This window comes from Gambusia affinis, linkage group LG11, assembly GCF_019740435.1.
Source record: "Gambusia affinis linkage group LG11, SWU_Gaff_1.0, whole genome shotgun sequence".
NCBI classification, from domain to species: domain Eukaryota; kingdom Metazoa; phylum Chordata; class Actinopteri; order Cyprinodontiformes; family Poeciliidae; genus Gambusia; species Gambusia affinis.
In genome coordinates this window covers 8899348-8915189 of record NC_057878.1, presented here as the reverse complement: position 1 = coordinate 8915189, position 15842 = coordinate 8899348, and the positions used below count along the sequence as shown (strand labels likewise).

At 39.4% G+C, this 15842-nt stretch overlaps 1 protein-coding gene across 3 annotated transcripts; it reads left to right on the top strand.

Annotated features, from left to right (window-relative positions):
* Positions 1-1030: 1030 nt before the first annotated feature.
* On the top strand, positions 1031-11074 carry asmtl (acetylserotonin O-methyltransferase-like). 3 transcript variants are annotated; one of them, XM_044132056.1, is made up of 15 exons: positions 1031-1101; positions 1749-1864; positions 2251-2382; positions 2471-2518; positions 2616-2680; positions 2766-2830; positions 3027-3135; positions 5322-5586; positions 5663-5866; positions 8270-8432; positions 9127-9320; positions 9423-9534; positions 9621-9761; positions 9873-9995; positions 10284-11074. In XM_044132056.1, exons 2-15 carry the CDS (start codon positions 1772-1774, stop codon positions 10514-10516), a joined length of 1947 nt encoding a protein of 648 aa, XP_043987991.1. In that variant the 5' UTR covers positions 1031-1101; positions 1749-1771; the 3' UTR covers positions 10517-11074. The 3 variants fall into 3 exon arrangements, with proteins under 3 accessions (XP_043987991.1, XP_043987990.1, XP_043987992.1); XM_044132055.1 differs by having other exon boundaries at positions 1033-1101; positions 9124-9320; XM_044132057.1 differs by having other exon boundaries at positions 1094-1127.
* The last annotated feature ends 4768 nt before the right edge of the window (positions 11075-15842 follow it).

The following is a 15842-nucleotide window of genomic DNA, read 5'->3' as shown; positions in this document are numbered from 1 at the left end:
GTCTTATACTATCACCCGATATTCTGAATCCATTTTTATAATTTTATGTTGTTTTAAAGTTTTTCTTTTAACAGAAAATGTGAAGGGCTATTGTTTTTTTGACTTCTCTAGTGCATTCAACATTATCCATCCAGGTCTACTTGATGAGAACTGATGCCGATGCAGGTGGCCTTCCTGCTTGTGTCCCAGATTGTGGACTACCTGAGTGGCAAACCACAGTTCATGCACCTGCAGCGCTGTGTGTTGTCAGCAACACAGGGGCTCCACAAGGGACTTTCTCTCCCCCCTTCCTCTTCACCCTTTATAGTATGGACTTCAACTACTTCTACAGAAGTTCTTGGACGATTCAACTGCGCTTGGTTGTATTAGTGGGGGTGATGATGAGATTGAGAGGAGGGCTGCTGTGGGCAACTATGTCACATGATGTGGACTGAACCACCCGCAGCTCAATGTGACAACGACCAAGGAACTGGTGGTGGATTTGATCTAACTTTAAAAATTATGTAGCTTCATGTTATTAAAACTAAAGTTTAATCAGTAATACTTTTATAACAAATTTATCTCAGATCATGATTTCTTGGTTAATGTCAAGTGTCATAACGAAGACATTTTGAATGTCAACTTTGTATTAAAAGTGTCACGATTTACCGAACACTTTTATAACAAAAGTCATAAATATTCATGAAGACTTACTCATGTTCATGACAGGTGTTATTTCATGTTTATGACGGTGCCACGACAGTCTTACTCACAACCCGTCAAATAAAGCGTTAGCACATAGGGTATAACATTCAACAAATATGATCAATTATATATGTATTACATATATTATTGAATGTCATAAAATGTTATGGGGTGGAGTGTTTTCAGCCTCCGCTCGCTGCCTGACTATATGTTTAGACAATATTTTCCCATATTTATTTCAACAAAAGCCGGAGTTCGCCGCTATCGCCGGCGAATCTGCTCCATTAGACGCCGGCTAAAGAATGGTGCGCACCCAAAGGCATTTGATCCTTCACTTGTAGGCTACGTCATCACGTTGCAGACGTCATTCGGGCAATCTTAGCAAGCTGCTCTTTCCATGTTTCCTGGCTTCTGCAGGTAAGACGGGAGACCAACGAACAGCTGTTGAGTTAAATTATACGTAATTTTCCAAATTAATTCTTGATTGCTCAGCAGAGCGAGTCATAGAAGTGAACCTTGCTGGTTTTGTCACGGTTTATGTTAAATTAGCTGATATGAGGTTGTGCTGCTTGAACTCTGAGTGGGGGAGTTATGAACCATAAATTTACACAAATAACTTTACATAAATAACTTTACACATTTTGTCCTGAATACCTTATCTGCGCAGTACTGATTTCAGTGGCTGCAAATGCTAGTCTGTTTATTCAGAACCTTATAAAGATACTATAACAGAAGCAACCTGTCCAAACTATTCAAATCTTACAGTAGACCACTGGTTTTATTTCGCTGCTGAGCATCATGTGATGAAGCTGAAAGTTTGTTGTTATGGCAGTATATTCATTGATAGCGTGTGTAAAATGAAATAAGCAAATACAGGATAGAAACGTTTAAATAAAATCGCCAACTAATGGCGCAGCATCTATTGTGATATACTTCTATAGTTTAATTGATGAGCTGATGGCAAAGGGTGAAGTCATGTTGATCGATTATTTAAACGGTGTCTGTGTGTCTGATAGATCTGTGGCCTCATCTATAACACTTAACTCTTTCCTTTCACCTCTCAGGTCAGTTAAACTCTAAGGCCACCATGGTTCTAAATCCAGTCATTTCTAAGCTCTCTGGTAAACTGGTTGTACTGGCCAGTTCCTCTCCTAGAAGACTGGAGATACTCCGCAATGCGGTATGTGCTAGTTGTATATGTACTTGGTTAAGTAAAGCAGCCCCCAAATCTACTATTATTAAAAATACAATGTTACCAGATTTACAAAATTCATTAAAAGTATCACAGCAAATATGTGAATTATGTTGCTCTCGTTTTTTTCAGTTATATAATAAAATGACATTCTGTTCAAATGGATTCTTTTTAAGAGACTGTGAAAAACATTGTGTGGTTTCTACAAGTTTGCCTCAGAGATAAAGACATCCTGCTTTCATTGTTTTATTATTATTATTATTATTATTATTATTATTATTATTATTATTATTATTATTATTATTATTATTAATTTAGACACAGATGCTTACACTCTAAATTGTTCAATCATATTTTTCTCTCTTGCATGCCAGGGTTTACGTTTTGAGGTGGTGCCATCTTGGTTTAAAGAAACTCTCAATAAGCAACTTTTCAAAGCCCCTCATGAGTATGCTGTTGAGACAGCCAAGCAGAAGGCCCTGGAGGTGGCCAGGAGGATGCCAATTGTGAGTTTGGCTCTTTTTTTATTACAACATGCAAAATTGCCTTTAAGCAAATGTTCTCATGAAAATATCCTGACCTAATTTGCTTCAGAAACACTTGAAAACCCCTGACATGGTGATCGGAGCGGATACAATTGTGGTAAGATAATGAAAGCGTCGCAGAATTTACCCACATGATGTTATCGTGAACTTGTTTGGATCTAGCTGTTTACATGTTTTTGGGCCATAATTCGCAGGCTGTCGATGGTATGATCCTGGAAAAGCCGGTGGACAAACAGGATGCGTACAGGATGCTATCTAGGTATGGACTCTGTACTGTTTGCAGTTTACATTGAAAACAGGAAAAAAAGCATGATTTTCATTTTTATTCCATTTTTATTTTTCAGTTTGAGTGGTAAAGAGCACAGTGTATTTACTGGAGTTGCCATTGTCTTGTGTCATGAAAAAGACGGTATGTTTTAAAATTCTGACAGTTTGTCTTTTGGCACATTTCTAAAACTTAAAGTAAAAAAAACAAAATCTAGTTGAGGAGATTTTTTTATTTTTAACTTTGAAATATATATATACATATATATATATATATATATATATATTATTTCAAAGTAATGTTTAAAAGTAATTTTGAACATTTTCTGCTCCCCTCCCAGATGACGAAGTGGACTACCAGATGATAGACTTCTATGAAGAAACAAAGGTTAAGTTTGCAGATCTCTCACAAGATATGCTATGGGAGTACATCAATAGTGGTGAGCCCATGTGAGTATAGAAATTTGAACTTTGGGATTCAGTATGTAATATCTACTCACTGTGTGGTAACATCACCCAACAGTCCAAAGTTTTTTTTATTTATTTTTCTTGTTTGTTTTTTTAACTCACTGTGAGGTGCATGAACTTGTACGTTCCTGGACTTTGAAATTTGTTAAGGCTGCGTTGACCTCGTTTGATTTGGCAAGGTTTTTCCATCCTCCCATCCATCAATCAATCAGTTATCTGACACTGGATCACGAGGGAACCCGGATCATGCCTCTCCTAAGCACTATCCTGGGGTGTTCCAAGGCACACCAGGATGGCCAAATGAACTATATAATCCCTCCAGCGAGATTTGGGTCTTGCCTGGGTTTTCCTCCTGATGGCACAAGGCTAGAAAACCTCCAAAGGGAGCCACCCCGAACTACCTTGACTGATCAAATCAAATCAAATCAAACTTTATTTGTATAGCACATTTCAGCAGCAAGGCATTTCAAAGTGCTTCACATCAAATCAAACACAAAAACACAATGCAACATAGAATCAACAATAAAAACACAACATCAAGTCAGGTTTCGTCAGTAAATTTGCAATTGATTACGTTTCAAATACAACTCTAAACAAGTGGGTTTTTAGTTGAGATTTAAAGGAAGTCAGTGTTTCAGCTGTTTTACAGTTTTCTGAAAGCTTGTTCCAGATTTTTGGTACATAGATACTAAATGCCGCTTCTCCTCGTTTGGTTCTGGTTCTGGGGACGCAGAGCAGAACCAGAACCAGAAGACGTAAGAGTTCTGGAAAGTTGATACAACAGCAGCAAATCTTTAATGTATTGTGGTGCTAAACCATTCAGTGATTTATAAACTAACAACAGTATTTTAAAGTCTATTCTTTGAGCTACAGGGAGCCAGTGAAGGGATTTTAAAACTGGTGTTATGTGCTCTATCTTCCTGGTTTTAGTGAGAACGCTAGCAGCAGCATTCTGGATCAGCTGCAGCTGTTTGTTGGACAGACCTGTGAAGACACCGTTACAATAATCAATACGACTGAAGATAAATGCCTGGATGAGTTTCTCTAGATCTGGCTGAGACATTAGTCCTTTAATCCTAGAAATGTTCTTCAGGTGATAGAAGGCTGACTTTGTAACTGTCTTTATGTGGCTCTGAATGTTAAGGTCAGAGTCCATCACTACTCCCAGGTTTCGGGCCTGATCGCTGGTTTTTAGTTGCAATAACTGAAGCTGTGCACTGACTCTAGATCGTTCCTCTTTAGGTCCAAAAATAATAACTACTCAATCTTACAGTTTTGTTTTTGTTCAGCTGGAGAAAGTTTTGGCACATCCACACATTTACCTGTTCTAATGCTTTCCCCTGCGGAGAATCATCCACTCTACTTTGAGCTCTCCCCTAATGATGGAACTCCTCACCCTTTTTCTCTAAAGCTGAATCCAGCAGCCCTCCAGAAGAAACTCATTTCGGCTGCTTGTTTCCAACATCTCTTTCGTTCAGTTATGATCTATGCCTCATAACCGTCTGTGATGGTCGGACCGTAGATGTAAATTGAAAGTGCAGCTCTTTCTTCACCACAGCAGATCAGATCAGCGCAAGTACTGCTGCAAACAAAACCTCAAACTCAGTCCTTTCCTGCTTCATCCAACCGTCATCTTGTTCAGAAGATACCAAGACACTTTAGATTCTCTGCTTGAGGCAGAGACTGACCCTAAACATGGTTCGTGTCCCTTCCAGTGTTACATGTAAAGTTTGACGTGGTATTTCCTTTTTGCCAGAAAGATAAAATGAGTCCGAGTGGATGGGGGAGCATTCGTGAACATCATCTTACAAGTCCTGCCACAGATTCTTGATCAGATTTATATCTGGACTTTGACTTGGCCACTGCAAAGGATAAATTTGCTTTTGGTCTAGAGCTCAGATTATACGTTCAGGGTTGCTTTCCAGGGTTTCCTCCAGGATTGCCCTGTTTTAGCAAGTCTGGCCAGTTTTCATGTCATCACTGCAGGAAAGCATCCTACATAGAATGATGCTGCCACCACCATGTTTCACCTTGGAAAAAGGTCTGCTCAAGGTGGTGTGCAGTTTTAGTTTTCCAACACACACTCTACCTAATCATATATTTCTGCTTTCAGTCTATGTAAATCTGTAACGTAAAATGTTTTCTGTGTGTGTGTGTGTGTGTCTCAGGGACAAAGCTGGTGGCTACGGCATTCAAGCTCTCGGCGGCATGCTGGTGGAGTACGTCCATGGAGACTTCTTGAACGTTGTCGGGTTCCCCCTCAACCACTTCTGCAAACAATTAGACATTGTTTACAACCACTGCTCCTTCGTCAACCCTGAGACAACTGAATCTGTCTACGACCGTCATTCCGCCCCAATTCTAATTGAGCAGAAAGACTCCTCCACATCCATCCCCAGACCCCGCAGCCCTTCGGCCAGCCCGCTTCACAAGGTTCGTCAACGCCGCTGCGCGTACAAATGCTGTTGGTCTTTAGTTGATTTTGCTACAGAAACTGTGCTTCTTACAGGTGAAAAAGAAAGACAGAGAAACTGAGGCAAAGGTCAATAGCTCGTCGAAACAGGATGCCGGAGAGATCAAGGTTCATAATTCTGAAACTACCATATTGTCCGTAATGAGGAGCAGAGAAGGATGCATCATTGATCAAACCGAGCCTAAAAAGGGAGACTTGGAGCTGATTTATGAGCTAATGGATGGATTCAAAGCCTCAAAGGTAACAGGAGTTTCCAGTATACATTTTACCTTCCAGCTTATAGTTTTCATTGAGAATATCTATGCAGTAAAGACAATTGGTCACTTTTTTCTTTTTTTACAAATTTGTTCTCGTCTTAAAGCAAAACGTTGCCGTTTTGGTGAGAACTGTGAGCCAGGTGCCAAATTGCGGTTTACAAGTTGCACTTTTGCACTTATATTTTAGTTGTGTTGCTTCCTGTTTTTTTTTTGTTCTGTTTTTTTTGTTTAAAGTTTCCTAGCAACTTCATTGTGCTCATCAAAACACGCTTAAGGTGATAAAACACGGCTGAGATTGATATCTTTGCGTCTCTTGATGAGTAAGTTAGATATTTCGGGTTTTTCAAAGAGGATAATGACAAAGTGGCAATAAAATAAAAAATAGTTCTTGTAAAATGTTTCAGAATTCCCCCTGCAGATTTGCACATTTCTTTCTCTTTTGCTTTCTATAGAGTGCTTGCTGTGACACTGGTTCCCACAAAATGATTTTATGTCTCATGTTGCATCAACCTCATCTCTCACTTCTTTCATCAAATGCTGCTTTAGTTTTGCTCGCCCCTTTCGACCTCTTTCAGCATGGTAGTTCTGACTTGATTTATGTTGTTTCCAAAATGTGGTTCGTGTGATTGGTGTCGAAGAATGTCACACAATCAGTGCCGCACTCTTATGTCAAAGATTTACTCAACACCTCCGCAGTCTCACAGACATTTTTCTGCTTCCTGGCAGCCTACGTTAAAAACTCTCATGCTTCAACAGACCACGCCTACTCCTCTAGTTCTCACTTTCCGTTAGGTGGCACTTATATAAAACTTTTTTTTAAATTTTTGTTTTTTACACAGGGTCTCACCTTTGTCAACACCACACAATGTCTTACTTTCCTTGCATATCTAATTTTACCATCTATGGCTTGATGGGAGCTCTTGAAGCTCGCAGCTGGTGAGCAAGTGACGCCTTTATTGCTTTTATACGGTTCTGTTTTGAAGTTAAAGCAAAAAGGATGCATACAAAGGTTTATTTATTTATTGCATTTTACAACTCAAGCTTGAGTTTAAATGGCACAGCGGATTGGAAAAGAGGCAGGGTACAACTTGAACAGGGGCCCATTTCAAGCCTGATTTTCTTTCTTTTTTTTTTTTTTTTTTACTTTGTAGCTTGACTGTTCACACTTGGCATTAAATTCTTGATTTGATTTTTCACTCCGTACGCCCAAAAAGAACATGCCCTTTGCTGGTTTGTTTAAAGACTTCAGTAAGTGGGACGTTTTAGCTTTGATGCCCTTCATGATCATTTTTCTGTTTGACTTGACAGTCCTGGGAAATTTTGCTGATTTCAATCACCAGCTGATTAATTGACACAACATATTTTCCAATCGTTTCCTTTTTGTATCATTTTTTTAAGCTGGTGTGTGTTTGTTCTTTGCTAGTGGTCATCATTTAATCTTTTTCATTGGTTTAGTTCACCCACTGATATACAGAACTCTTTTAGGTTGTTCTAATACAATGTGTGTGTGCTTTTCTCTTTTCTTAAATTATAGCCCCTCTCCCTGTCACAAAACATTTCTTGAATATTATGTGGAGATTGACAATATCTTGCTTTGGATATGAATTTTACAGTTTTTCTTTTTTTTTTTTTTTTTTTGCAAAGTCCTAAATGATTTAAAAAAATAATAGATTTGTATCCATTATATATGATACCAGTATCATATGATACCAATATCCCACTTCCTGTAGTATTCTGGTAGCTGTCTTTCTTTTTTTTTTATTGTGTACAATAATATCATTTAAACATCAACCATGACTCTGATTAATCAGCGTTCCATTTTACATTTTTTTGTAAAAAAAAAAAGTAAAGTTTGCAAGTGTTTTAAGCTGTAAAACACTTGCAGCTTAATTATTTATGCTAGCAAGCAAGCTATGAAAAAAGAAAACGAAGAATAAATAATGTTGAAATTAACAGACCAGTACAAATATGTTGATGTCTTTTTTTTTTTTTTTTGTGCCTGATATTGACTGCCTATTGTTTTCCTGAGTCGTGATCCAACATCTTTGCTTTTTCTGTGGAAACATTTACATCAGGAGTTTCTAACAAGGCTTAATTTGACCCAGATATCAGGGTCTGGTTTATCGATGCTGTTCATAGATTGCATTTTTTTAAAGTAAGGGTCTGAATAATATTGCTGCTGCAAGAGGAGAATTGGTGGTTCTTCAGTCCGTGCCGATTCCCACTCTTTTTGTTGTTGCTTTTTGTGTGCATTACTTTGCCAAGTATCATTTTGAAAGTGCGCTTCTTAATTTATCTGTAGATCTTTTCGCCTACCAGACTCTCCTAGATACTATTACATCTTGTAATCCAGGCATCGTTGCTGTATCTCCCAAAAATGTCCCAGGCGCTGTTCACAGCATCGAAGTTCTCCTTGTTTGACGTTCTGCACAAGAAGCCTGGGCTGGACGCAGAGCAGATAGCCCAGGAGATCGAAGCCTCTGTGAAGGGGACAGAGACGCTGCTGGAAGCCTGTGTGTCACTGGGACTGCTGAAGACCAAAGATACAAGTTAGTCATTCCTCTGATGTTCTTTATATTGCCTAAGCAGCTTGACCAGTTAGCTTTCAAATGGCTATATTGGCTAATTTAGTTCAAAAACTAGATGCTAACTAGATGCACAGTGATGTGTTACATCACTGTGTTCATTTAACACAGTGATGTATCACAAATGTTTTTTGTTTTTTTGTTTGTTTTATTGTTACATTATCCGTGACCACTTTCACAATCAGCCTGCGCCAGTCAAGATGTATTTATTCCTCACAGTTGATTAAACACTCAAATAGAAAATTTGAATATCACACAAAAAAAATCAATCTTTGACATCCTTCAAACGGAGGCTAATCTATAAAAGGTGATGGTAAAGAAGCTGGCTGTTCAGAGTGCCATGCCAAGGTTTACTAATGGAAAATTGAGTGGATGGAAAAAGTGTGGTAGACAAAGGCACATATAAGATGCAGAGACGACACCTGCCATGAGAGGATTATGAAGCGCATTCAGAAGGCACGGACTCTATCCGTCGTGAATACTTAAAAGATCAAGCACACGTTCCCCTATTTAGGGCTGCAACATACTAAAATAATAATCATGTTTACTCTGTGTGTAATAAATCTACATATAAGTTGTTAGAACTTAATTACGGAATTCATGTTTCGATGATATCTTTTGAGATGCAGTGTTTTTTTGTTTTTGTTTGTTAAAGCAGAACGCCCAAAACCTGGATTTGAGAACACAGACGCGGCCTCGTGTTTCCTGCGCTCAGATTCTCATTTCTCGCTGCACGCCTACATTCAGCACTGTGACGACACATTGTGGCCTGTTTTCTGTCATCTCGAAAGCGCGGTGCGGGAGGGAACTAGCCAGCGTGGGAAGGTCAAGGCATCTACAGAGATTTGTCAGGTGATCATCTTGCAGTTCACTATCTGATTGATGCGGTGCAGATGAAACCTTCTGCAAAAAGCTTAACGCACTGATTTACGGCTTGCCTATTTTTTTTTAAAGGAAGCCAAACTGAGATTCATGCATGCCATGCACAGCTCTGCTAAAGTTGCAGCTACGGCCGTGGCAACGGCCTTTGACCTCTCCAGCTACAAAACAGCCTGCGACGTGGGGGGTAAGAAATGAAGGGATGAGGAAAGGAGCTCACCGTTTTCCCAATGAGAAAACCTTCCACTGCTTACGATTTTCTCGGTTTTCCAGGATGCACTGGCGCCATCGCGTACGAGTTGATTAAAATCCACCCCGACCTCTCCGTAGCTGTGCTCGATTTGCCTGCCGTCGTGGAGATGAGTGCACCGTTTCAGCGGCAGCACACAGACAAAAGGGTCACTTTCAAAGCTGGTTAGTTATTAACCAGGTTATTTTCAGTTACTAGATGTTGTATTGGATGTGTAATGGAGTTAGAGCTCTCATTTGGACTGTAAACTCCCCGTTTCCCTGCTGTTCGGACAGGAGACTTCTTAACGGACGAATTGCCTAAAGCAGACTTGTACATCCTGGTGAGGGTTCTCCATGATCTGACCGATGAGAAGCTGCATATTCTATTGGGGAGAATTTCGGACGCATGCACTCCAGGTATAAAAGCTAAAATAATTTAAAACAAGGCAAATTGTAGCTAGTTTCTTTTTCTTTAATGTTGTGAGACTGTTAAAAACAATTAGAAGCACTAAGCTGTTGTTGGAATATAAAATCAAAAAAAAAAAAATCAACTCCTGCTTTGTTAGCATACCAGAGCAGCGCGGGCTCTCTGCGAGACCCGTGTAAGAAAACAGCCGAGCGAAAGCTTGCTCATACAGTGATTTATTCTTCCTGTTCTGTTTGTGCTCTGAACGTTGCATGTTTGCATATACTTTCTGCTGCCAGGCTGCGGCCTCCTGCTGAGCGAGATCTTTCTGGATGAAAACAGAAGCGGCCCGAGCCGAGGGCTGCTGCAGGCTCTCAGCATGAGCGAGGGGAAACAGCGAAGTGCGGCGGAGTACAGTCGGCTTTTAAAGGGTCACGGTTTCATAACGGCACAAGTGAAGCACACGAACAGCCTTCTGGATGCAATGCTGTGCACCAAAGCGGAACAGACTTGCACCCTTACCTACATTTAGACCTTTGTGATGTAGGTCATGATGGAGGCTGTCATTGAACTTTGCCTATATTAAACACTTAACTTTTCTCTTTTTTTTTTTTTGTTAAACATGAAAACAAGTGAAAAATGTCCTTTTTTCAGGCTGAACTCTTTATGTATAGGATGTCAGATTTCTGAAGATTATTGAATTAAGATTGAATTAAATGTCTTCTAAATATGAAGACATTTACAGTTGCATGTCCTTCCGTAACACTTTCCTATATCCAGTAACTTTATCCAGACTGTAAAAATTAAAATTCTCCATCAATCTTTTTGTTACGTAATGAGTCTTTTCCCAACTATATCTGCTGGAAGTAATATTTGTTTTGATTCAATAGTAATGTAAAATTCTCTTATGTCAGAAATGAGGTTAGGAAATGCACAGCAGCAGAATTGATGTATTGCACTTAAATGAATTTGGAGCAAACTCAAATGATAGGAACAGGTTGCACAATTGAAAATAATTAGAATAATTAATAATATAATCTGACTGGAGGGCACAAATTTTGTCAAGTAAAATTTTGTAACTTTTTAATGTGGGGAATACAGTCCCCAAAAAATGTTAGAAGCATTTAGTGTTCGAGATGTTACATTAAATCCTGTTCTCGCCTTGCCTCGTGGAATTGATGAGCATTGCATTTATACTGCATCTCATCACAGCTTAATTCAACACTTCAGACTTTAAAAACAGAGCTATTGTCAGAAATGACAGTTTGCAGTATGGCATTATTTGTGAACATGCATGTGAAACAAACAAGATGTAAATTAAAAAGGTGGTTGGGGTACATTTAAAAAGACCTTAGCAACTTTGTACTTAAGCTGTCCATTCAGACGTATCCTTGGGGAGGTGGTGCTTATCTCCAGCATACTTTGGGTGAGAGGTGGGGTACACCTGGACAGGGACAACACAGAGACACACAATCACAGTTAAGGGCATGAAATGCAGCATTAATTACATTTAAAAAAAATTTATAAAGTGCAAATAAGTAAGCTGCATAACAGTTTGGGGCTTGACTGCTGTGGAGCTGAGAGGGTAGTGATCCTCTCAGCTTCTTATCCTCTGCTGAGCCCTGTTGCATTGCACAGTGCAGCTGGAGCTATACACTGAGATGCGGTACTTCAACACACTCCACAACACGTCTGCAGAAACAAAACAAAAAAAAGGTAACCTGAACGATTACTTAGTGTGAAGGACTTGCATTGAGGCCATGACCTCCAGGAGCTGATCGTCCCCTTCCAACGATTCCCCTCATTGTTGAGGACGATGAGGGGAATCGTCCCCTTCTTCTTCCCCTTCCAGGATGAGAACCAGGATGTTGTCTCCGCAACATCTCTTTCACTTCTTGACATCCTTCCTGTTGATTGACTCATCGCTTGTGATGATGTGTACATCTCAAAAACATATAAAAGAAAAACTTGCTCCTTTAATGTAGCGTAGAAAGGGTGTTGCTTTATCTTTCAGGTAGCAGCAATCTTTATCACTCCAAAAGCACGCTATCTATCAGAGTTTGCTAAAGTTGAACCCTCCATCAAAGTGTGGTTTGTGAGTTTCTTGCGGGGTCAAGTGATCTCCTCAAGATGGCGCTAAAAAACCACCGCATCTGCCTGAGAATAGCAAAGAAACATGGAGATCCCTATTGACAGAATAATTTTCCTACCCCACAACATCTGCATATCTGTTGCTCGGATCAAATTAATAAAGAACGACAGAGAACTATCAGATTTGAGGTTGATGCTGCCATGTTGAGGATATTAATGTGCATTGTGTGCATTTGGTCTGGAAGAAATGCCTCGTAATCGGTAAAAGGGTAGGACACCATCCCCTAATTCCTTACAGATCCTCTTCTTGGATTTCAGTTTGGAGGCAGCAGTTAAAGCAGCCAAAGAGCCGCAGGGAGTGCAGTGAGAATCACTGGCTTTGATAAACAACGTGGATCATTTTGGATCGCTTTTTAAAGTATTTTTCTAGGAGGGTAAGGAGGGTGGTCAATGTTATTCAGTGCTATTTTCTTGTCATTTCCTATCCAGGCTCTCCGTGACATCTAACTGATTTCCATTTCTCAGGTTTCAGTTTGTGGATAAGGAGAGACAGGAGAAGGGTGGACTCAAGTTCAAACATGACACCAAAATAATTCACGAGACGCATTTTTTTCTTTCTTTTTTTTTATTGACAATGCCATCCATGGCCATTACAAAAATCCCATGTTTGCAATGCTTTTCTTGTGTCGTGAAATGGACTGAACAACTCGAGGTCGTGTCGCTTCTCAGTTTTAAAGACATCAAACGAAACCAGAGCAAAACGGGTTAAATGTGGGAACATTTCAGGCCTTTGAAATACAGATGAGCATCACAAATCAAAGCAAAGTCTGTTTTAACCCTCCCCATCAACCCTTCTCGAAAACACGATGAAGCATTTCCAAGAAAGGGTGTTTTGCATATCTGTCCACTCTTGAGTGTCCCAGCAGCTGGACCCGCTTCACCCTCCAAAAATGCCTCTCCTCTCGTGTACCGGCATCAACAGCAAACACTCTGCTGCGCGTCCTAATGAAAACCATTCAAGTCAATCAAGTTTAGCGGAGACCAAAGGCCAGTGTAATTTGGGAAAATTGCTGAAACTCCAAAGTAATCTTCTGTAATGTGATCTTGCGTACTGAGCGCTGGCTGTACTGTACGTGTCGGATAAGAGCTCAGTCATTTTCTTCAAATGCAGTCTTGACAAGCAGCATGGCTATCCACCTGCAAGTAATCATCATTCTAGTGTTAAGTGCTTTGATATTAAAATGACTGATTTAAGACCATTTGCTGCTAGCAGATAGGGGCCTTTAAGCACTTCCATATGTTGATAGAGAGGATAAGCCAAGTTTGTGAACTGGCTTGACTGGGTGTTGCGGAGCGGCCAGCGATAACACGTCCTGTGCATAGTAATAGAGCAGTTATGAAAGCAAACTTACATTTATCATGAATGATGTGATCAGAACCTTTTAGATAACACTAGGAGCAAGGCTTTAGATTTATTATGTTTGCTTTTGACATCAAATTGAAATGTTATGCAATTTGCAAAGACACCACTTGAGGGCAACGTTAGCTAAATAAAACATCCACAGCTCCAAGGTTAAATTTTTTATTAAGACTTTGCTTAACAGCCAGAACAAATAATTTGATTAAATAATTATGTTGGATTTTTCTTTTTTTAATTGCACATCTCAATTTCTTTTGCGGCATCTTAAAAATAAACAATATTTGTTTATTGTCAGAGACTTTTAGCTACTTCGGGAAGGTACTGCGGAGTCCAAATGCTTGGATCCAGAATAACAAACGTCCTCTAATCAGCGCATTTTTCGGAATTGCCTTTTAAAAACTGAACTCATGCTTGGGCACCTGTTTCAAAGAGCAATCTTCTTTATCAAAGTCCTCCTCTGTCAACAAACGGGAGCGAACGTGATGACGGCTGGCTCCTCGGCCCACATCTGATTTCAGCAAATGTGCGATTGTTCAAAGTGAGTTGTGCTTCATTGATTTGTTTCAAGGCAGAGGAAAAATAACCTGAGGGCTTCTACCAGTTAGAAATAACAATGGAGTCCTTCTTTGCTGTTTGCCGCTTGCTGGCTTGACATCCGTGGTAAAGCAGAGGGATTTTCACTGTGGATTTAACTAGTAGTTGGGGACTGGGTAAAATAAACTAGATACTCCTCATTGAAGTAGTTTTATTTTGGCACATATAATTTCAATAACATGAGATTAGGGGAGGTTATAAAACACTGTTCAATGTGTGGATATTTGCTAAATGTTGTGTATTTTTGCTGAAATGCTGCAATTGTCATATGAAAATGCCGGAGGTGAAACTAGAAATTAAAGCAAGTTAAAGCTCATTGTATTTGTTTTGATCAATCAGAACATTGAATGTAATCCCAAATGGGATGTAATCCCAGCTAAGTCAGCTATTAAATTTCTCCTAACTTTTAATTTGAGAAAAAAAAAAAAAAAACTCATAGTGCTTACCTAATCTCATGCTATGCTGTGCATGCACTTCTACTGAGATTCACTCACCTCTGCATAGCGAATGCTTGACGTGGCTGAGATGGCAGTGCAAACATGACTTTAATCTGGTTAATTGAGTTTATAATTTTTTGACCACTTGGGACAGCTCATACATTGCAGATAGAACAATAAGAAGAATAAAAAAATTTAAGTCACAGCAAAATTACTGACTGTACTTACACAGTGGTACAGCATAAATTTTTACATCCAGTTTTAATCCCATTAGCCACACATAAGACAAATGTAACGGGAATACATCAGAAGTCATAGAAACAGTAAAGAGATGGCAAAGGCAAATAGCAGCTTTAGCAGGTTTCCTTGAAAATGTGCAAAGATTTACTAATTTGTGATTTTCAGAGATCATTATGTAATCTGTGTGTCTATCCATTTGTATTGATCTAACTTTACATCTGCAAGACACAGCTGGCTGTTGATTGGGCCTTGTAGCCTTAGCAGCAGTCGATCCTGTGGGGGCATGTCTATGAGAGCAACATCAAATATAGAGCAATTTTTTATTTTTATTTTTGTAAACATACAGATAATGTTGGATCTCACAGAAAACCTGTATTTAAAGCAGCCGTGCAAAATCAACAGTGATGTAAGGGGAGAGGTTACCATTCAAATGACAACAAAAGCACATCTAACCCTGACAAAATATCAACAAGGATCACATTGCGATAAGACAATTATTGTTGTGGTCAGATATGAAAGCGTCTCTCCCCTTTCTGTGTCTTAGCGAAGTGTGACTTGTCGTTCAGTGATGCGGTTGGGCCGGAAACTCTCTGAGCCGAAATGGTTGGTGACTGAGCTTTTATCAAATCAACTGAGGGCGCTTTGTTGTTATTTTAGGATTCCTCATGGGTGCAGTCTGAAAGAGCAGACGAGTGGGTTCCATCATTACATGGGTGCACATACACAGACACACAGGAGTGTAGCAGACACCAAAAAAAGAAGATAACATTGGGATGCTTATGCTCATGTCAATCGCATTGACTAACTCTTTTTTGAAGAAGAAATGTGAATTTAGTAAAACGTAAAATGTTGTCAGAGAATGAATATTTCAGTTCAGAGGATTTATTTGCTCCACTAACTGCATGTTACAGAAACACACTTTGCAACTTTAAATAAATGCATTTTTATTATTCTAAATTCTGCTTTGAGCATTTCTAAGGTTTCATTGCATACAATAAATAGTTGACTAAAAATGATGATCATTTATTATCTTGCATGTTAGACGCTATGCTGTGGAACAATACAGCAATCTACAC